This window comes from Pseudophryne corroboree, chromosome 6, assembly GCF_028390025.1.
Source record: "Pseudophryne corroboree isolate aPseCor3 chromosome 6, aPseCor3.hap2, whole genome shotgun sequence".
NCBI lineage: Eukaryota > Metazoa > Chordata > Amphibia > Anura > Myobatrachidae > Pseudophryne > Pseudophryne corroboree.
Window position 1 is genome coordinate 323,768,858 of NC_086449.1, and position 23,519 is coordinate 323,792,376.

The window sequence follows — 23,519 nt, forward strand, 5'->3', positions numbered from 1 at the left end:
CCATCCCCCCCCCGAAATATAAAAGAATCTCACAACGGCAATGCTTTTGCATTTCAGGAGTACCTCCCAGCCAGCGCAGTTCCTGTGTCTGGTCAGGAGAACCTCTTCGCTGCCCGGGTCGCAGTGGCTGAGTGTGACACCATGCTGCCCCCGCAGCCTGCCCACCCAACAGTCCAGCCAGGCCTGCGTTGGCCAGCCCGTGCCCCCTAAACGGCAGCGCCACCGTCCAGCCCAACGACCGCCTCTGCCCGTCAATCAGGCAGAGGCAATTGCTAGGCAACGATGGCCTTCGGCCATCTGGCATGCGCCGGCACACTGAGGCACTGGCACATTTGCAGTACTGACCCGATCGCACCGCTGCGGTAAACTGCAGCATGCAATCGGGTCAGAATGACACCCAATGGCAATAAAAAAAATTTTTTTAAATAAGACAACCAGTTTGGTTTTGCTGAAAACTAAACACACCAAAACTTGTGTTCCGAGTCCCAGCTCAGGTCTTCCAGTAAATTCAGATCTTGGCTCTACAAATTGAATCTTGCATGTTTTGGATGGCATCCATGACCCTCCCTCATGATTTAGGTGCCAATTTACACTAGAAACTAATGGTATTGATATTAATACTGTAGGAACAATTAATACTGTAGGAAACCTAAACACTTGAGGGTGATATTGCCTAAACACGACAATTTAGAGCCAAAATACGCACATCTCTAGTGGCAATAAGAGGTTAGTTTGCATGGTAATCCGCAGATATTAATACATATGCTCCCGGGTTTATTTGATAGAACAATGCCTTCACAATTGATTTAACCAAAAGGAACCAAACATTTGTTTTAATTTTCTACAACTGCACAGGAAAAAGTAAAGAAAAGGGATATGGTGGTTGCAATGAGTCCCAGCACATTTGTGAATAAAGCACAAATAAGTAAGCCCCTAACTCACACTGCCAATGGCACGCTCAACCTGCTGCCATCTGGCAGACGATACAGGGCCATTCCCACCAGATCCAACAGAAGCCGCAAAAGCTTTTTACCTCAAGCAGTCCACCTGCTGAACTCCTGACCAATCGACCCCCAGGTAGACCTCCCAGTCGCTCTATTCTATTCTTCTGCATGTAATGAACACAGTGTCCCCTATGGTTTTTTTTATCTTAAGACTGCACATGTTCAGTGTCAGACTGGGGCATGAAGGGCCTACTGGGGAATGCTGTGGTAGTGGCCCATGTTTAGGGGTGTGGCCAGTATCTAGATGGTGTGGCCAACCATTGGTTTGCCTAACCATTAGCGTGTGTATGGTCTGTGCCCCTTGATAAATACTGCTAGTGCATACATAACAATGTACCAGATTAGTAACCGTAATGTGCTGTAGAAAATATTCAATAGTCCTGTGCAGTATAAGGTAACATATTTATATGTATATAAGTGCAGTGTCTGGAATCTGATCCCTAGAGGAAGAGTTGGGCCCCCAGGAAGTGGGGCCCACCGTGGGTTTCTCTTGTACCCCTGTGGGCCAGTCCAACCCTGCATGTTCCCCCACCCTCCCTTGTTTACTTGTTCCCTCTGTAGCTGCTGCACGGTAAACCAAAATTAAATTCCTAATATACACAAGTATACCTGGCCAATAAAGCCCATTCTGATTATGGTAACACTCACCACAAGCATTATTTCTCTCTCCAGTGTCCGGTACTCTTCAGTTGTTGGATCACTAAGCTGCTTGCTATACAAGATACCAGTAAGATGAAAGCTCATTGGTATTTTCACCACAGATGGGCTGATTAACGAGAGACTAGGCGTTGTGCTGACCTCATACGTCAAGATGTAGTTTGTGGAAACAGAACTGGTAGTGTTTGGAGGGAAAGTAGTTCTTGCTTGGGGTAACTGTAACCTAAGAGCTGGAGTCTTAAAGGTATTTGCAGGTTTAAAACTAGAGTTTGTATGAGCCATAGCTGTTCCATTTCTTGATTGGAATTGTGTAGAGACTGAAGGCCGGCTGGAAGTACTTCTAGTGGAAATAAGGAGATTGAAAACCAATTTCATGCTACTTGCGCTGGGCCCTGCCACAGACTTTGGCACCAAATGGGTTGAAGAACCAGTGACCGTACCCAATTTGGGAGTCTGATGAGAAATATGGTGAACTTCTTGGCTGGGACTGGCTGTGGCCTGATGAAGCAGCATACCTTTTCCTGTAGAGGATAGCATAGTACTGAATTGATGAGTGGTCATATAAGGGCGATAAGAAGAGGGTTTTACTGGCAATGGAGTCTCCAAGGCTGCCTTAGATTTAGTGAAAGCAGTTCTTTGCATCACAGCAGGCATGAGAGTAGAATGTTGAGATTTCTGTCCTGCTCTGTCAGGAAGTGACACATTCGACCTTGAAGGATAGGAAAATGTAGTAATATGATCCTTCGTAATACTGAAATTCTGAGGCACCACTGTACTATAAAGTGTCCTTTTAGAGGAGTTCCAGTGGGGGTTGGCAGAAACTGTAGAATTAAACTGAGAAGTTTTAGAACCCCATTGTGTCTTTTTATAAGTGATGGACTTACTGACCCTACCAGGAGAGGTGGTTGAACGCTGTTTACTGGTCATGTTGGAAGTAGTTTGGATTAAATTATTTTCATTTAGTGCATCATAAAACATACCATTTTGAAAAGGGTAAGGATTCACAGTGCTAGTGAAATCACTTTCAGTATAGTGCCCATTTGTAAAGGTATTTAGTGTAAACGAGTTTTCAGACAGTGTGTCTCTATCTAAAGTCACATTTATACTGGCAGATAATCCAGTTTTGTCCATTTCATATGTAGTCAACTCCATAACGGATGTAAAACTTGTAGTTTCTGATAATGTAAGTGAACTCTGCGTAGTTGTTACATCAGTGGATTCCAGAATACCGGTCATACTATCTTTTGTCGGATAAGGCTGTGAAGTAACATCTAAAGGTATTTTATAGTACGTTTGAAAGTAATCTTCATCCCTTAAAGCTTTGGTCTCATCTGTAGTGACAAGTGTTTTTAAAGATGACCTAGTAGAAAGGGCTTGGGGTGCAGCAGTGTACGGCTGCTCAAACAAATATAATTCACGTTCCGTTGTTGCAGCAATATCGGACATATGCAAATTAGTTAAGGGCTGTGAAGTAACATTTGAAGGCACTTTATTGTCCGTTTGAAAGTACTTTACATCAGTTGACACAATAGTCTCTTCTGTAGAACCCAATTTTTTTAAAGCTGGCCAAGTAGAGGGGGCATGGGGTGCAGCAGTGTACGTCTGCTCACCTGAATTTAACTCATGTTTGGTTGTTGCATCAATATCGATTGTATGCAAATTAGGTAAAAGCTGTGAAGTAACATTTGAAAGCATTTTATAGTCCATTTGAAAGTAAGCTACATCACTTGACACATTGGTCTCCTCTGTAGTGACAACTGTTTTCAAAGCTGATCTAGTAGAAAGGGCTTGAGGCGCAGCAGTGTACGTCTGCTCAAACAAATGTAATTCATGTTCGGTTGTTGCAACAATTTCTGACATATGCAAATCAGTTAAGAGCTGTGAAGTAAAGTTTGAAGGCACTTTATAGTCAGTTTCAAAGTACTTTACATCAGTTGACACAAGAATCTCCGTAGAACCCATTTTTTTTAAAGCTGGCCAAGTAGAGGGGGCTTGGGGTGCAGCAGTGTACGTCTGCTCTCCCGAATTTAACTCATGTTCAGTTGTTACAGCAATATTCATAATATGCAAATTAATTAAAGGCTTTGAAGTAACATTTGAAAACATTTTATAGTCATCTTGAAAGTAAGCTACTTCACTTGATGCATTGGTCTCCTCTGTAGTGACAATTGTTTTTAAAGTTGGCCAAGTAGAGGGGGCTTGGGGCGCACCAGTGTACATCTGCTCACCCGAATTTAACTCATGTTCAGTTGTTGCTGCAATATCAGACATATGAAAATTAGTTAAAGGCTGTGAACTAACATTTGAAAGCATTTCAGTGTCAGTTTTAAAGTGAGCAACATCACTTGATGAATTGGTATCCTCTATAGTGACCATTGTTTTTAAAGCTGACCAAGTAGAGGGGTCTTGGGGCGCAGCAGTGTACGTCTGCTCACCCGAATTGAACTCATGTTCTGTTGTTGCAGCAATATCAATTATATGCAAATTAGTTAAAGGTGTTGTGAATGAGCCATGACTAATTTTTGTAAACAGATTATATACTGCAAATAAAGTATTGTCAGATTTGCTATCCATCACTAATGAACTTCTCTCTATTCTTCCTTCTGTACTAATCATTTTGTGCACATCTGTAAGATCTTGATCTGGGTTGGAGGATGTGATATCTAAAGTTCCTCTGATTAAAGGCAAAGCAGAAATACTGAAGGCATCTGAAGCAACAGATGGCAATCGCCTGTCATCTTGTTTTTGTGAAGTTAAGGTATGAGGTGAATCAAGGAGTGTTGACGCGGATGAGGAATTCATATCAGAAAATGCAACATTGTAACCAGTTACTGCGGGCTTACGTAAACTTGAACGAGTGTGGGACTGGTCAACTTGTAGAACAGCAGAAGTGGCCTCAAAACTGGGAGTTATAGTGTTCACTGTGGTGGTCTCAACTGGTAGATGGACAGGCATCACCAATGACGTATTTGAACCATCATTCACTTTAACACACTGACTGCTATGTTCCGTAGTACAAAATGTTTTAGTAACATGATTTGAAGACTCATTTGATGTAGGCTTTGTGTGGCCATCACTCAAATTGGTCAAAAATGTTAAAGGAGTAGAGTTGATTAGGTCACTGGAACCATTTGTAGGTGAGACTTGAGGGACATGTGTGACAGGGAAATTGGCACCTCTCCAATCTGCAGTGTGTGTTAACTTTTCAGTATGTGGTCCGTCACTAGACTCTGCACTGGAGTAGTGCAAAGTAGTGACTGACCTTTCTGAAGATAATGTAGCTTCAGATTTAGTTTCATCTTCATTTAGTGAGTGTCCAGATGACATATTCTCCTGCATGCTACTTTTGGAGTATTTCTGTGTTGACATCACTTCTATCTCATGAGCAGATATGGATATGTTTGGTTTTGCCTCAACCACATCCGCATCCACGTTAATATTTCTTAAAGTCTCAACTTGAAAGCTTGATGGTGAACTGCTTACATCGTTCTTCGCAACTGATTTACGACCCATCATTGGAAACAAAGGAGAAAATACATGTCCACCGAATATCTGTCTGACTATTTCATTCATAGCTGATGTCCATTCTGATGAACTTGTATTTTTATTCTGAGACAGATTATCCACGTCTCTTTTTAAAAGCCTGTTCTGCTTATTCGGTTTCTTGGAGTTTACTGAAGGTTTATGGCTATTGTTACGCAAAATCTTTAATGCGTTTTCCTTCCAGAACTGTACTGGAGTGCCAGGACCTTGCTTATCAGGGAAAGGCGATCTTTGCAGTAGAGTCCGTGGAATGTGTTCCGTATGTATATGCTGCGAGTGTGGTGAAGAAGCAGGCATCGTCTGTTCCTCTGCCCATACAGTCAGACCACCGAGACAAATTAAGAGAAGCAGCATATGCTGCCACCCCAGACACCGTATGGTAATACAGCTGTCGCCACAAAACTCTAGCCATTTGCCATCTTCACGTTTTGCAGGACTGTTAAAGAAATTCAACATTGCGTGAATTCACCAAGGCACTGAAATAGTAAAGAATAGGAGACAATTAATTTGCATGGCAAGAATATCTATTGTGCAAAACTATCAAACTAGCAATATTTGAAAATAACTTGGAATAATTAAGGTCAAATTCCACTATCAAAAATTGGCGAGTAAAGGGATTATTACATGGAAAAGTTTATCAACTCAAGTATCGCAGTAGATCAAGGGGGCATTCGTGGTCTAATTGATGCCCCAGGGTTAATTGGAAGGCAACCCACAGGATGAATTTAACACAGATATTTTTTCACGTCAAACCAGAAAAGAAACCCCCGATAAACTATCTGTTTTCGGGTGCTGCAGTCACGTTAACTCATAACCCATAAATCTGGGCCTGTGTTTGAACTTATCCCGTATTCTAATTTCCGAAAACAGTTAATTTAACAGATGAGAAAAAGGGTCTGTAATCGAATAGCCCCCCTCCCCGCAGGAAAATCATATTAGTAACGGTATCACTGGGAGCAGATCTTCCTAACAGTAGAGGAGAAAGGCATGTAAACTGAGTTTAAGTAAGTAGCCCAGAAGATGGATATGACCGACAAGTTGCTTCAGTTAAACAGAGAGAGAATGATACTTAATGAGAATTAAACATTTTAAAATGCCATATTACTCATGCAGAATATTGGGCCCTAAACGTAATTCCCTTAACACAAGAGCTAACTATACATTTTGATTTTAAGACCACAACTTAAAATAAATGCTACAGAAGGGCTAGACATGCCACAGGGTCATCTCTTGCAAAAATGATTAAAAAATGTCTACATCTAATCAAATGAATCTTAGATAGAAACGTCTAAACAGAGACAGATTAAGGGGGGAGTGGGGGGGGGGGGGGGGAGGGGGTTAGGGGACAAATAATCCCAGGCCTCCCATGCAAAAGAGGCCCGCCTAGACCCATAGGAAATTTTCACTTTGATTCCAGGGTCATGCAGCTGTTGCAGTCATCATCAGGGCCAGCACTCAGTGCTGCTGTCCCCATGCCGAACTGTTCATCTCTCACTGCCACCAATGGACTATGTAGAGGATGCCTCTAATCCTACCCCTCCAAACACAACTATACTCCGTTCAGCCATGCCCCTTTATCTAATATACCCTATGTCTTTGCTTTTCTTACCCTAGTCTCCACCCCTTCCTCATTTTACCCTGTCTGCGTCTGTCTCTCCTCCTACCCAAGCTCCCGCTCTGCAGTCTGCTGAGACCAGGCACCTACTTCCTGCTGGTGTAAGTATATGGTGCATGGGGGTATATTTATGCTCTCTGGGGGTGTATTAATGTTATCTGTGGGGGTTATTTAAGAAGATGAAGGTGTATAAAATTATGTGGGGCATATTACTGGTATTGGGGTGGGGGTGTATTCATATTATGGAGGCATATTACTGCTATTGGGATGGGGGTGTATTAATATTTTGGGTGTATATTACTGCTATCTGGGTGGAAGTGTATTTATATTTTTGACGGCATATTACTGGTATCTGGGTGGAGGGGTGGGGGTGTATTAGTATTATGGGAGTATACAACTGCTACCTGGGTGGTGGGGTGGGGGTGTATTAGTATTATGGGGGTATACTACTGCTATCTGGGTGGTGGGGTGTATAAATATTATGGGTATATTTCCGCTAACTGGGTGGAGGGTGGGGGTGTATTAATACTGGGCCTAATTTAGAGGTGGGTGGATCTGCAGTAACAGATGCACTACTGCTTCTTTATGCTAATGTCATAGTCAGTCTGTATCCTAATGCGAGTCCAGTGGCTTTAGTGCAGATCTGTCGATGTGCACATAAAGATAAGTCATCAATCAAACATAGGTCGTACCATCAGACATTAAAACATCCCTGTGGTGTTCAGAATGTCCATTGGATCATGGTTGCCAGTGGGACTGCGTCTTTTGATGCAGTCTCTGACATTGACATACCTACAGTCTTTAGCCACTCTCCAATCACCCCCCAGGAATGCATGGCTCTCCAAGCAATACCGATAGGTGTCTTACGGTGGTAATCTTTGGGACGCATTATATTGGCCCCACTTAACATAATGCTAGGATTCATACATTCATAGGATTCTGTACCTTTACATCTCTGCAGATCTCAAGGCTCGGACTTAGAAAACCAAGTGTCCAGAAGAGGGGATCAGTGGATAGGAGCAGATGCCCTCAGAGGCAAATACAGTAGCTGTGACATGCACCCACCCACACAATATATTCTAAAAACCAAACACACAGATATCTATATTCATCTGCCTGCCTCTTTAATAGGGGCCCCCCTGACTGAAGCACCCTGGACCCAATTGCCTTAATCCAGCCCTGCCTCTAAGTCCCACCTCTTAAGTAGATTTAGATGCACCCAGCAGTGACAAGACTGTAAGCACCCTACACACTCCAGGGTTCTCGCATCTCAGTGTGGTGAAAGTTCAGCACATACTGTATGGTCTAATACCAAAAGTTATGTCATGTCCTTAGCATAGACACTTACATACTGTGATCACTGTTACCCCTAGTCTGCGGCTCATATATCAACACCATTACCATACAACCAACTCCACAACTGTATAAGGTCAGCATGCTGGGTGGGGCCTCAGTGCAGTATGAGCCACAGAGGCTGCTCTTTATATAATTGCCTGTCAGGGAGGAGATGCTGAGCTGAGGGCCCCTAGACTTCTGTGTTCCTTGCCAATGCACACGTCACTTTAGACCAGTGCAGGGCCGGCTCCAGACCTACTAGCACCCTGAGCGAAAAATGTAGAAGTGCCCCCTACACCTCTAATGCACACGCGCTCCTGGGAAAGTGGGAATGACATCGCAACTTTATATTATCAAACTCTATAGGTTTATTTTCACACACACACAATAAGCAGCCTTACACATAATGCCCACAGTAGTGTTCCTTACATATAATGTCCCCAGTATTGTGTCAGATACACAAAACATTCCAGTAACATGCTACCTTTACGCCCCCAACAGTGCAGTGCCAGATGCACATATGCCCCCCGATACACATTATACGCCCCCAGCAGTGCTGCCAGATACACATTATACGCCCCCACACTGCTGCGCTGCCAGATACACATTAAATGCCCCCACACTGCTGTGCTGCCAGATACACATTAAATGCCCCCACAGTGCTGCCAGATACACAAATGCCCCACAGTGCTGCCAGATACACAAATGCCTCCACAGTGCTGCCAGATACACAAATGCCTCCACAGTGCTGCCAGATACACAAATGCCTCCACAGTGCTGCCAGATACACAAATGCCTCCACAGTGCTGCCAGATACACAAATGCCCCCACAGTGCTGCCAGATACACAAACGCCCCCACAGTGCTGCGCTGCCAGATACACAAATGCCCCCACAGTGCTGCGCTGCCAGATACACAAATGCCCCCACAGTGCTGCGCTGCCAGATACACAAATGCCCCCACAGTGCTGCGCTGCCAGATACACAAATGCCCCCACAGTGCTGCGCTGCCAGATACACAAATGCCCCCACAGTGCTGCGCTGCCAGATACACAAATGCCCCCACAGTGCTGCCAGATACACAAATGCCCCCACAGTGCTGCCAGATACACAAATGCCCCCACAGTGCTGCGCTGCCAGATACACAAATGCCCCCACAGTGCTGCGCTGCCAGATACACAAATGCCCCCACAGTGCTGCCAGATACACAAATGCCCCCACAGTGCTGCCAGATACACAAATGCCCCCACAGTGCTGCGCTGCCAGATACACAAATGCCCCCACAGTGCTGCGCTGCCAGATACACAAATGCCCCCACAGTGCTGCGCTGCCAGATACACAAATGCCCCCACAGTGCTGCGCTGCCAGATACACAAATGCCCCCACAGTGCTGCCAGATACACAAATGCCCCCACAGTGCTGCCAGATACACAAATGCCCCCACAGTGCTGCGCTGCCAGATACACAAATGCCCCCACAGTGCTGCGCTGCCAGATACACAAATGCCCCCACAGTGCTGCCAGATACACAAATGCCCCCACAGTGCTGCCAGATACACAAATGCCCCCACAGTGCTGCCAGATACACAAATGCCCCCACAGTGCTGCCAGATACACAAATGCCCCCACAGTGCTGCCAGATACACAAATGCCCCCACAGTGCTGCCAGATACACAAATGCCCCCACAGTGCTGCGCTGCCAGATACACAAATGCCCCCACAGTGCTGCGCTGCCAGATACACAAATGCCCCCACAGTGCTGCGCTGCCAGATACACAAATGCCCCCACAGTGCTGCGCTGCCAGATACACAAATGCCCCCACAGTGCTGCGCTGCCAGATACACAAATGCCCCCACAGTGCTGCGCTGCCAGATACACAAATGCCCCCACAGTGCCGCGCTGCCAGATACACAAATGCCCCCACAGTGCCGCGCTGCCAGATACACAAATGCCCCCACAGTGCTGCGCTGCCAGATACACAAATGCCCCCACTGCGCTGTGCTGCCAGATACAAATTAAATGCCCCACAGTGCTGCCAGATACACAAATGCCACCACACTGCTGCGCTGCCAAATACACATTAAATGCCCTCACAGTGCTGCCAGATACACAAATGCCACCACAGTGCTGTGCTGCCAGATACACAAATGCCCCCATAGTGCTGCGCTGCCAGATACACAAATGCCCCCACAGTGCTGCGCTGCCAGATAACCGGATCCCAGTGCAGCGGGGATGGGGGGTGCGCACAGGGCCGGTTCTACACCTTGTGGCGCCCAGTGCGAAAGTTTGCACTGGCGCCCCCCTGGCAAAACAGTTAGTGCGCGCCGGAGGTGCACAGCAAAAAATAGGGGCGTGGCCTCAGTTATGCCCCCAGTAGCTGTGCCCCCCAGATTTGCCCCAAGTCGCTGTGCCCCTTAGTAGCCGCTTACAAACACACACACACAAAAAAAAAAAACAACTCACAATACTTACCACTGCCCCACTCCTGCTTCCCGACCACTGCTGCTGCATCTAGCCTCCCGCGGCTCCTCTCTATGGGAGCGACGTCAAGACGTCTCTCCCATAGCAGTGCCGTACAGACACTTGGTCAATAATGACCTCTAGTGTCTGTCACTGAAGCCAGCTGCAACGGACGCCCACACAGCCCACGGCATCTGCTGCAGCCGGGGAGCGGGTAGGCGGCGGTGCAGGCACGGGCACTGCTTGCCCGCACCAAGAACCTCTCCTGGGTGCGCAGTGTGCTGAGGTCTGGGAGCTTCGCTCCCGGCACCTCAGCTACATGCAGGCAGAGAGCTATGGCAGCAGGGACAAGCGTCCCGCCCTCAAACCTGGGCTCACTCGCCGCGATCTTGATGTCTGGTCCGCGGCACGGCTGTCCCCCTGTTCCCGGCCACCAGTCATCTCAAATATGGCGCCGGTCCATCAAAGCGTGCGGCCTGGCAGCCAATCAGGAGCCGCCGCTGCTGGTCTGCGAGCTCTGATTGGCTGACGGCCAGCACCATATTAGAAATGGGCAGCCGCCTTTAAATAGCCAGCACCCTGTTCGGCCGCTCCAGTCGAACGTGTCTGGAGCCGACCCTGTTCATATCCCATATTAGAGGCATACTACATAGACAACTTATTTCTTGTGCTCTGAACTAACACAACCAAATATACACTAGGAACCAGGCATGCGCACATTTAAAAATGTAAAAGAAATAAAACTGGAATTGAAGTGTAAACATTGCACTGCATTAACAAAATACAAAAAAAAACATTCAACGTTCCGTCACATCTGTTGCCTACTGGTATAGTAGTGCAGGTACAATAACTGCAGAATGACATTGCTTTATCGGTATGTAGTTGAGTTGCCAGCAGTCTTAGGATACCGACTGCTGACAATGCCGACAGCTGAAATCCCAGCTAACAGGAGCTATTCCCAGTCATGGGTGTCCACAGCACCCATAGAGTGGGAATAGAGCATCTGGCGAGCGTAGCAAGCCTATAAGGGTACTCTTTGCGCTCGCCCAGCTACGGCATACGGACAATCAGAATGCCCCTGTCGGTATACTAATGGCTGGCACCCCCGATCGTCGGTAAATCCTACTGATTCATCAACATGTTGGAAAGGCTCCGTCCACTTATTTGTGCTTTAACTTCATATTCCCAAGTTCAAAACATGATTTGCAAACAATGCATTTCTGTTGCCACATGATGAAAAACAAACACTTCCACAGCCTGCATTGAAGATAAGCCAATGTGCAATAACTTTGTAGCAGTTTTAGAAAAAAAAACAACAACAAAAAAAAAACTGTACTTGCAGGACTACTTAGTTCTGTTGTAGTGAGTGGAGAGCTCAGATTCCAAACACTTACTAAAATCACCAGCTCACAAGACTATAGGGTAGACAGATCTTTAACATATGCTTATTTTTCAACCAAAAAAGTCAGCACTAATAATAGTAAACTCCAATATTTTAATCAATTGGTGAAAGTAACAATAGTGGATTACATTCTCCTTTAATAAAAAAAAGTATTATTTTTTTTTAAACTCTATTAAATAGAGGTAAATAGGTTTATAATATTCCCTATTAGAGCATCATATAGTGCATTTAATATCTTTATGTTACTTACCATAAACCACTTACATTCAGAAGAAATACAATGCAAGGCACCACTATTAGAAAACCTTCCACCTGCAGACAGTGGCTGCTAACTAAAGGGGGGAAACAGGAATTGTTCTGCTGTAACCTTTATCTCCTCTGTGCTGCTGGCAGCCTTAATGAGAATCAGATGGATACCACACACAGTTGCGTTATAATCCAAATCATGGAGGAACAGAATATTATTACCCCCAAACGCCTAAACCAGGCATTCCCAACCACGGTCCTCAAGGCACACCAACAGTGCAGGTTTTAGTGATATCCAGGCTGCAGCACAGATGGTTAAATCAAAATAGCTCAGCTACTAATTAAGTCACCTATGCTGAAGCCTGGATATCACTAAAACCTGCACTGTTAGTGTGCCTTGAGGACCGTGTTTGGGAATGCCTGGCCTAAACCATAGATACACACTGTGTAACACACTCTCCACAGTGACTCCTTTCATTCAGTATAAACATCTCACTTTCTTATTGTTGATAGTAGCTGTGAATTAATTAATAAATAACAAGAGGGTTGATTACTTCAGTCCTGATCTGAGATAGTAAATGAAAAGGGAATTTTGGTGCACAGCAGTTTTAACAAGGTGGTAAGGGGTCATATCAAAAGGTGTACAGAGCATCCAAAGTTGTCAGATAAACAGTTTAGCATAAGCGCCTTGCGTTCTACTGAAAAAAGCACTATATACATAAAATTATTATTATTATTATTATTATTATTATTATCTCAATATGCAAAAATAGAAGCAATTTATTAAAGGTTTACTGATATTCATCAACTGCAGCTAATATTGAAATCAGTTTTGAAAATACAAAACATTGATTACAAATACACACTTATGCTGTGTTTGGGGTCAATCAATAAGCCAGGTCCTGCCATCAGTCTTAAACGGGTCTCTGCCGGTCGCATTCAGGATTTAGACGGCTTCAAAATCCCGGATGCAATCTGGCATTTTGATGTAAAAGTGGTATTAATTAGTGATGTGCACCGGACATTTTTCGGGTTTTGTGTTTTGGTTTTGGATTCGGTTCCGCGGCCGTGTTTTGGATTCGGACGCGTTTTGGCAAAACCTCATTGAAAATTTTTTGTCGGATTCGGGTGTGTTTTGGATTCGGGTGTTTTTTTTAAAAAAAAAACCTAAAAAACAGCTTAAATCATAGAATTTGGGGGTCATTTTGATCCCATAGTATTATTAACCTCAATAACCATAATTTCCACTCATTTCCAGTCTATTCTGAACACCTCATACCTCACAATATTATTTTTAGTCCTAAAATTTGCACCGAGGTCGCTGAATGGTTAAGCTAAGCGACACAAGTGGCCGACACAAACACCTGGCCCATCTAGGAGTGGCACTGCAGTGTCAGGCAGGATGGCACTTCAAAAAAATAGTCCACAAACAGCACATGATGCAAAGAAAAAAAGAGGCGCACCAAGGTCGCTGTGTGACTAAGATAAGCGACACAAGTGGCCGACACAAACACCTGGCCCATCTAGGAGTGGCACTGCAGTGTCAGACAGGATGGCACTTCAAAAAAATAGTCCCCAAACAGCACATTATGCAAAGAAAAAAAGAGGTGCACCAATGTCGCTGTGTGACTAAGCTAAGCGACACAAGTGGCCGACACAAACACCTGGCCCATCTAGGAGTGGCACTGCAGTGTCAGACAGGATGGCACTTCAAAAAAATTGTCCCCAAACAGCACATGATGCAAAGAAAAAAAGAGGCGCACCAAGGTCGCTGTGTGACTAAGCTAAGCGACACAAGTGGCCGACACAAACACCTGGCCCATCTAGGAGTGGCACTGCAGTGTCAGACAGGATGGCACTTCAAAAGAATAGTCCCCAACAGCACATGATGCAAAGAAAAAAAGAGGCGCACCAAGGTCGCTGTGTGACTAAGCTAAGCGACACAAGTGGCCGACACAAACACCTGGCCCATCTAGGAGTGGCACTGCAGTGTCAGACAGGATGGCACTTCAAAAAAAAAGTCCCCAAACAGCACATGATGCAAAGAAAAATGAAAGAAAAAAGAGGTGCAAGATGGAATTGTCCTTGGGCCCTCCCACCCACCCTTATGTTGTATAAACAGGACATGCACACTTTAACGAACCCATCATTTCAGGGACAGGGTCTGCCACACGACTGTGACTGAAATGACTGGTTGGTTTGGGCCCCCACCAAAAAAGAAGCAATCAATCTCTCCTTGCACAAACTGGCTCTACAGAGGCAAGATGTCCACCTCATCATCATCCTCCGATTCCTCACCCCTTTCACTGTGTACATCCCCCTCCTCACAGATTATTAATTCGTCCTCACTGGAATCCACCATCTCAGATCCCTGTGTACTTTCTGGAGGCAACTGCTGGTGAATGTCTCCACGGAGGAATTGATTATAATTTATTTTGATGAACACCATCTTCTTCACATTTTCTGGAAGTAACCTCGTACGCCGATTGCTGACAAGGTGAGCGGCTGCACTAAACACTCTTTCGGAGTACACACTGGAGGGAGGGCAACTTAGGTAGAATAAAGCCAGTTTGTGCAAGGGCCTCCAAATTGCCTCTTTTTTCTGCCAGTATACGTACGGACTGTCTGACGTGCCTACTTGGATGCGGTCACTCATATAATCCTCCACCATTCTTTCAATGGTGAGAGAATCATATGCAGTGACAGTAGACGACATGTCAGTAATCGTTGCCAGGTCCTTCAGTCCGGACCAGATGTCAGCACTCGCTCCAGACTGCCCTGCATCACCACCAGCGGGTGGGCTCGGAATTCTTAGCCTTTTCCTCGCACCCCCAGTTGCGGGAGAATGTGAAGGAGGAGATGTTGACGGGTCACGTTCCGCTTGACTTGACAATTTTCTCACCAGCAGGTCTTTGAACCTCTGCAGACTTGTGTCTGCCGGAAAGAGAGATACAACGTAGGTTTTAAATCTAGGATCGAGCACGGTGGCCAAAATGTAGTGCTCTGATTTCAACAGATTGACCACCCGTGAATCCTGGTTAAGCGAATTAAGGGCTCCATCCACAAGTCCCACATGCCTAGCGGAATCGCTCTGTTTTAGCTCCTCCTTCAATGTCTCCAGCTTCTTCTGCAAAAGCCTGATGAGGGGAATGACCTGACTCAGGCTGGCAGTGTCTGAACTGACTTCACGTGTGGCAAGTTCAAAGGGTTGCAGAACCTTGCACAACGTTGAAATCATTCTACACTGCGCTTGAGTCAGGTGCATTCCCCCTCCTTTGCCTATATCGTGGGCAGATGTATAGGCTTGAATGGCCTTTTGCTGCTCCTCCATCCTCTGAAGCATATAGAGGGTTGAATTCCACCTCGTTACCACCTCTTGCTTCAAATGATGGCAGGGCAGGTTCAGGATTGTTTGGTGGTGCTCCAGTCTTCTGTACGCGGTGGCTGAATGCCGAAAGTGGCCCGCAATTCTTCGGGCCACCAACAGCATCTCTTGCACGCCCCTGTCGTTTTTTTAAATAATTCTGCACCACCAAATTCAATGTATGTGCAAAACATGGGACGTGCTGGAATTTGCGCAGATGTAATGCACGCACAATATTGCTGGCGTTGTCCGATGTCACAAATCCCCAGGAGAGTCCAATTGGGGTAAGCCATTCTGCGATGATCTTCCTCAGTTTCCGTAAGAGGTTGTCAGCTGTGTGCCTCTTCTGGAAAGCGGTGATACAAAGCGTAGCCTGCCTAGGAACGAGTTGGCATTTGCGAGATGCTGCTACTGGTGCCGCCGCTGCTGTTCTTGCTGCGGGAGGCAATACATCTACCCAGTGGGCTGTCACAGTCATATAGTCCTGAGTCTGCCCTGCTCCACTTGTCCACATGTCCGTGGTTAAGTGGACATTGGGTACAACTGCATTTTTTAGGACACTGGTGACTCTTTTTCTGACGTCTGTGTACATTTTCGGTATCGCCTGCCTAGAGAAATGGAACCTAGATGGTATTTGGTACCGGGGACACAGTACCTCAATCAAGTCTCTAGTTGCCTCTGAATTAACGATGGATACCGGAACCACGTTTCTCACCACCCAGGCTGACAAGACCTGAGTTATCCGCTTTGCAGCAGGATGACTGCTGTGATATTTCATCTTCCTCGCAAAGGACTGTTGGACAGTCAATTGCTTACTGGAAGTAGTACAAGTGGTCTTCCGACTTCCCCTCTGGGATGACGATCGACTCCCAGCAGCAACAACAGCAGCGCCAGCAGCAGTAGGCGTTACACTCAAGGATGCATCGGAGGAATCCCAGGCAGGAGAGGACTCGTCAGACTTGCCAGTGACATGGCCTGCAGGACTATTGGCTTTCCTGTGTAAGGAGGAAATTGACACTGAGGGAGTTGGTGGTGTGGTTTGCAGGAGCTTGGTTACAAGAGGAAGGGATTTAGTGGTCAGTGGACTGCTTCCGCTGTCATCCAAAGTTTTTGAACTTGTCACTGACTTATGATGAATGCGCTGCAGGTGACGTATAAGGGAGGATGTTCCGAGGTGGTTAACGTCCTTACCTCTACTTATTACAGCTTGACAAAGGCAACACACGGCTTGACACCTGTTGTCCGCATTTGTGTTGAAATAATTCCACACCGAAGAGCTGATTTTTTTTGTATTTTGACCAGGCATGTCAATGGCCATATTCGTCCCACGGACAACAGGTGTCTCCCCGGGTGCCTGACTTAAACAAACCACCTCACCATCAGAATCCTCCTTGTCAATTTCCATTGGGCATCGGCTTTGGCAGACGACGTTGATGGCATTTCATCGTCTCGGCCATGACTAGTGGCAGCAGCTTCAGCACGAGGTGGAAGTGGATCTTGATCTTTCCCTATTTTAACCTCCACATTTGTGTTCTCCATTTTTTAATGTGTGGAATTATATGCCAGTATCAATAGCAATGGCCTACTACTATATATACTGCGCACAACTAAAATGCACCACAGGTATAGAATGTAGACGGATAGTATACTTAATGACGACACAGAGGTAGGTACAGCAGTGGCCTTCCGTACTGTACTGCTATATATAGTATACTGGTGGTCACTGTGTCAGCAAACTGCAAAACTAAAATGCACCACAGGTATAGAATGTAGATGGATAGTATACTTAATGACGACACAGAGGTAGGTACAGCAGTGGCCTTCCGTACCGTACTGCTACATATACTGGTGGTCACTGTGTCAGCAAACTGCAAAACTAAAATGCACCACAGGTATAGAATGTAGATGGATAGTATACTTAATGATGACACAGAGGTAGGTACAGCAGTGGCCTTCCTTACCGTACTGCTATATATACTGGCGGTCACTGTGTCAGCAAACTGCAAAACTAAAATGCACCACAGGTATAGAATGTAGATGGATAGTATACTTAATGACGACACAGAGGTAGGTACAGCAGTGGCCTTCCGTACCGTACTGCTATATATACTGGTGGTCACTGTGTCAGCAAACTGCAAAACTAAAATGCACCACAGGTATAGAATGTAGATGGATAGTATACTTAATGACGACACAGAGGTAGGTACAGCAGTGGCCTTCCGTACCGTACTGCTATATATACTGGTGGTCACTGTGTCAGCAAACTGCAAAACTAAAATGCACCACAGGTATAGAATGTAGATGGATAGTATACTTAATGACGACACAGAGGTAGGTACATCAGTGGCCTTCCGTACCGTACTGCTATATATACTGGTGGTCACTGTGTCAGCAAACTGCAAAACTAAAATGCACCACAGGTAAAGAAAGTAGATGGATAGTATACTTAATGACGACACAGAGGTAGGTACAGCAGTGGCCTTCCGTACCGTACTGCTATATATACTGGTGGTCACTGTGTCAGCAAACTGCAAAACTAAAATGCACCACAGGTATAGAATGTAGATGGATAGTATACTTAATGACGACACAGAGGTAGGTACAGCAGTGGCCTTCCGTACCGTACTGCTATATATACTGGTGGTCACTGTGTCAGCAAACTGCAAAACTAAAATGCACCACAGGTATAGAATTAGAATGTAGATGGATAGTATACTTAATGACGACACAGAGGTAGGTACAGCAGTGGCCTTCCGTACCGTACTGCTATATATACTGGTGGTCACTGTGTCAGCAAAACTCTGCACTGTACTCCTCCTATATAATATTATACTGGTGGTCCCGACTCCCCAGTCCCCACAATAAAGCAGCACACTGAGCACAGATATGGAGTGTTTTGCAGGCAGACAACGTATACTGGTGGTCACGGTCAGCAAAACTCTGCACTGTACTCCTGCTATATAATACAGCTGCTCCCCAGTCCCCACAATTAAGCAGTGTGAGCACAGATATATGCAGCACACTGAGCACAGATATGGAGTGTTTTTTTCGGGCAGAGAACGGATAAAACTGGTGGTCACTGATCAGCAAAACTCTGCACTGTACTCCTCCTATATTAATATAAAGCTGCTCCCCAGTCCCCACAATGATATAAGCAAGCACAAATATTTGCATCAACTCAACAATGAATAAACGGAGAGGACGCCAGCCACGTCCTCTCCCTAACATTTCCAATGCACGAGTGAAAATGGCGGCGACGCGCGGCTGCTTATATAGAATCCGAATCTCGCGAGAATCCGACAGCAGGATGATGATGTTCGGGCGCGCTCGGGTTAACCGAGCCATAAGGAAGAATCCGAGTATGGCTCGGACCCGTGTAAAAAGGGTGAAGTTCGGGGGGGTTCGGTTTCCGAGAAACCGAACCCGCTCATCACTAGTATTAATGTTGTTTCATTGCACAAGCCCCTAAAGCTGGGTACACACCTAGAAACTTATCTGCCAGTCTGTCTGGTGGTAACAAAAACCTGGTAATGTATGGTAGCAAACGACAATCAACCATTTGCTCCCAAACGCTGGAAAATGGACAAAGATGACTGTTTGGATAATCAAGCGGATTTAACTAATTTGTTTGAACCACCATTAGCTGTTTTACTGTTTTTGGGGGCAAATGGTTGATTGTCATTTGCTCACAAATATTGGGCCCGATTCAGACCTTATCACTGTTGTGCAAATTCGCACAGCAGCCAATTATTGAATGACTGCGCATACATATGCTCCACAATGTGCAGGCGTGTCGCCAAACAGTGGCAGAATGGTGCGAAAATTTCAAACGCAAGGTGTTCGCAAGGTGATTGACAGGAAGAGGACGTTTGTGGGTGGTAACTGGCCGTTTTCAGGGAGTGTCAGGCGTTCCCAAGCGTTTTCAGGGAGGTTGTATGATGTCAGCTCTGACCCGAAACAGCCTGTTTGTATCGCACTGTAGGAGTAAGTCTTGAGCTACGCACAGACTGCACAGTATGGAAAACGCATTAGATCGTGAGTGAGTTGTGAGCGGATTTGCAGCTATCCGCTGTCTTGTGGCTTTTCTCACGGCGTACACATACATTCGCACACTTGCAAGGGGCGGGTTTTCACTCTCCCTAGACGGCGACTATCTGATTGCAGACCTCTGCAAATTTGCAGCACAACGATCAGGTCTGAATTAGGCCCATTACCAGATTTTTGTTCCCAATAGACAGATTGAACAGGTTAAGGTATGCATGCAGTACCTGCACATTACCACTAGATGGTGGACTAGTACTATATCACTTGAACTTTTAACAAAATCTGCTGGTATTGGTATAGGGGTATATAATACCCCTCTTCTGCTGCGGATCCAGGAAATTGCCGGGTCTATAACTTGGAAAAGTTGATAACTTGGAAAAGTTGGGCCCTTTTCCACTGCCAAAAATCCCGGGTTGATGAGCATTCACATGCAAAAACCCAGCATTTTTATGTCAGAGAAAAAGGGACATAAATTATACTACTTTGCACAATGACCAGCAGGTGTTTTTTGTACTGCACATGCATCAGGGTCACACTGCACATGCGCCAAGTTTGAGTACTGATTTTGGTTTCAGTGAGAATTTAGACGCAAAGTGATTGACAGTCCGTGAGCTTTTGTGGAAGATAATCAATTTGAGCTAAAACGCGTCATCGTAGCCTAGCCCCCTAAACCTTTACAGTACCGGTAATGTGGGCATTGTATAGCTGGGTTGCAGGGGGCAGGGTTGTGAATGATGTATTCGCATCTCCACGCCCCCAGACCGCCCGTCCACGTCCCTGTTTTTTCAACCTGGTCTATCCCTCCAGAAGAACTCGGATACCTCTTGGACATAATTCTCTGTTTTCATATTCTTAAAATAAAAATTATTGTTCCGTAAGAAGAAATACTGGATCTAGTGTCATCCACCATTAAAATGCATTTTACAAATATTAAGTATATGTGAAAGAATTCTCTTAAAATTGCAAGTGGGTATTATTTTAATAAGAAGCTTCACTTAGAACTTAATGGGCACCATTAACTATAGTGAGTATATGTGCTGAGAAAGAAAAAGTTAATACGTAGTTGAGAACATTTGAAATGATTACTGTTTATTTTCTATAGTAACAATTCACAACACTGGGCCTAATTCAGATATGTACGCAAATCCAATGGTTTACGTACATCTCCGATGGTCTGAGATCTGCGCACATGCTGCACTCTCTGCATGTGCAGATCTCGTTCTGCAAGATCAGCATATTTTCACATATCGGATGCATCCAAAGATGAATATCGCCCATCTCTGAATCAGGTTCACTATCGCTAATCCAGTAGAATTTTATAGTCTAATGTGTCTAACAAAGGCACACAAAGAACTAGAATCAGTCAGAAACTATCTTGGATCTCGTCCTATGAAGATGTCTAAGGACAGTGGTTCTCAAAGTCGGTCCTCAAGGAGCACTAACAGTTCATGTTTTCCAGGTCACCTGGCAGGTACACTGTGTATTACCAACTGTCACTTTTATTTTTATTTATTTTTAATCCACAGATGACCCCCATACAAAAGGCATTATATCACAATGTAACCTAAAATGCCAGCGTAGTGAAACATCAATGCTGCCACCAGAAATCATGGGGCCTGGGACAGACAAAACAGGCAGCCCCCTCCCCAATAATAATAATAATAATAATAATAAATCTATACATATATATATATATATATATATATATATATATAAACACATACCATATTATGCCCCTTGCAGCATATTAAATCCCCACAATAATGCCCCTAACACCATATTATACTGAAACAGTAATGCCCCTGACAACATATTATGCCCCCACATTAAAGCCCTTGTCACCATAATATGCCCACATAGTAATTATACAGTACCTGCTCATTGTCAGGGGGTCTGCTCATTGTCAGGGGAATTCCCTCCCCAGTTGTCACCGCTGCCGCAGCAGACTATTTGCACCGCCTGCTTCAAGTAAAAAAGCATTGAAAATGTCCCTACAAAAAGGGCCACCGCCTCAGAGGAGACAGTTATTAAAGATACTAGGGCATCCTCTACAGTAGCGGATCTTGTCACGTGCAAGCAGGACTTTTGCCCGGGGCGCCGCCTTCCGGAGGGCGCCGGCGCCATCATGAGGGCGCCGCACCATGGCAAGATCCGCTGCTGTTTGGCAGTGCCCCCCGCTGTGTCCCCCGCTGTGAAGGGAACTAGACACCATATACCTGCCTTTCGAGAAAGACGCCCTGCTGGCGTTGAAACGCGTTAAGGATACAGGCTTTCTATCATAAGGACTCACACTCTAAAGCTACGGGGAGCTTCTATACATAACAGCGACAAGCCCTGCATTTTTGGATCCACTGCTCACCACTGTGATTGGGAACATCTGTGCTGCATCTCTTTTCCCTTTGCAGCCATACCACACACGCCAAGCTGAGCGGTGCAAGCTACGCTAGCCGCCTTTCCAAGTCCGGCACAGATCGGCGAACGGAGCTCCTGTCGGATGCCCGCCCAATAGTAGGCAGGCTCCTTGTGGGTCACACACATCAGGAACGTTTACCCTATTCTACTCCGGATTTACCAGCTAATAGCCCCCGTTTGCAAAGCACGGAGGTACCGGAGATTATGTGAATTGGGCTAGGACGGCGCATTAAGATACCCCGCACGGCACGGCTTCCAGATTGTCCACTGAGGCTCTGGTGAGTGTCTCCATCCGGACTGTGGGACAGCACCAGGGAGCAGAGACCGTAGGAGCTCCTGCCCAGTGGTAACTGTGTGCACACAGCTATTAATATACACGTGTCCCTTTTTTTGCAATAGCTACCCACTGTCATAAACTTATATGTTTTTGCAATTGGTTAAATAGAATACAGTTGCCAGTGACTTTTGTTCTATCAATTAGTACTATTAGTGTGCATATATATAACCCACAAAAGGCTGCTTACCTTCCAGGTGTTATTTACATATTAATTATATGCCATTAATTAGGCTCATTCAGTGTTAATTCAGACATTGTTATGTTTTAAGAGTTATTACCCCCGGGAGGTTGTTGTAATTTTTTACATGCATTTTAGAAAATAAATGTTTTTATTCACTCTGGTTGTCAAGCGCCACTTGTTAATTGTTTTATAACTAGACACCACCCGTCTAGTTTCCCTTCGTGGAGAGGACCTTTGCTGTGCGGTGCGCGATGACGTCATCGCGCACCGCACAGCATTGTGGAACTGGCACAGATGCTAGGGGTCATAATTGACCACTAGTGTCTATCTATGCTGTGCTATGGGAGAGACGTCATGACGTCTCTCCCATAGATCCGAGGAGAGGAGCGGCGCCGGCGGAGGTCTGCAGCGGTCGGGAATCAAGAGCAGGGATAGTAAGTATTCTTTTCTTTTTTTTTGTAAGCGGCGCTACTGTACAGGGGGCACAAGTGGGGGCAGAACTCTACAGGGTGCGTAACTGACCACGCCCCTGTATGAATCCACGCCCCTATTTTCCGCCCGGGGTGCCACAAGGGCTAGAACCGGCCCTGATCCTCTATTATCTTTAGTAACGTTCTCCTCTGAGGCGGTGGCTATTTTGAAAGGGACATTTCAATAGAGCCTGCGGGTTAACGACAGTGGCGGCGGTGGATGGACAGGGATGGGCAGCAGCGGGCGGACGGCGGCATGAGCGGCCTGGGTCCTCCCCTCTCTGTTAGAGAGGCTGGGTCTGGGACAGCTGTGTACGTAGTACCCCCTGATGGCGATCCTGATAAGCATTACCATTCACACATTATAGGCTTTGAATTACCACACAGAATACACCCGCCATGTCAAACTCGCTGCCCACAGGCCACATGTAGCCCAAGAAGCCCTTTAGTG

The 23,519-nt window shown here is 45.7% G+C and overlaps 1 protein-coding gene across 2 annotated transcripts in view; it reads right to left on the reverse strand.

The window, feature by feature from the left end:
* Window positions 1-12,480, reverse strand: part of LOC134932162 (mucin-3B-like) — a 75,341-nt gene extending 62,861 nt beyond the window's left edge. Inside the window, exons 1-2 of one of the 2 annotated variants that reach the window (XM_063926310.1) lie at window positions 12,279-12,480; window positions 1,653-5,680 (exon numbers count right to left, since the gene is read on the reverse strand). In XM_063926310.1, the coding sequence (XP_063782380.1) occupies window positions 1,653-5,660 (4,008 nt within the window). In that variant the 5' untranslated portion in view covers window positions 5,661-5,680; window positions 12,279-12,480. Of the gene's footprint in view, window positions 1-1,652; window positions 5,681-12,264 lie in introns of both variants that reach the window. The other variant, XM_063926309.1, reaches the window with a different exon arrangement.
* Window positions 12,481-23,519: the final 11,039 nt, after the last annotated feature.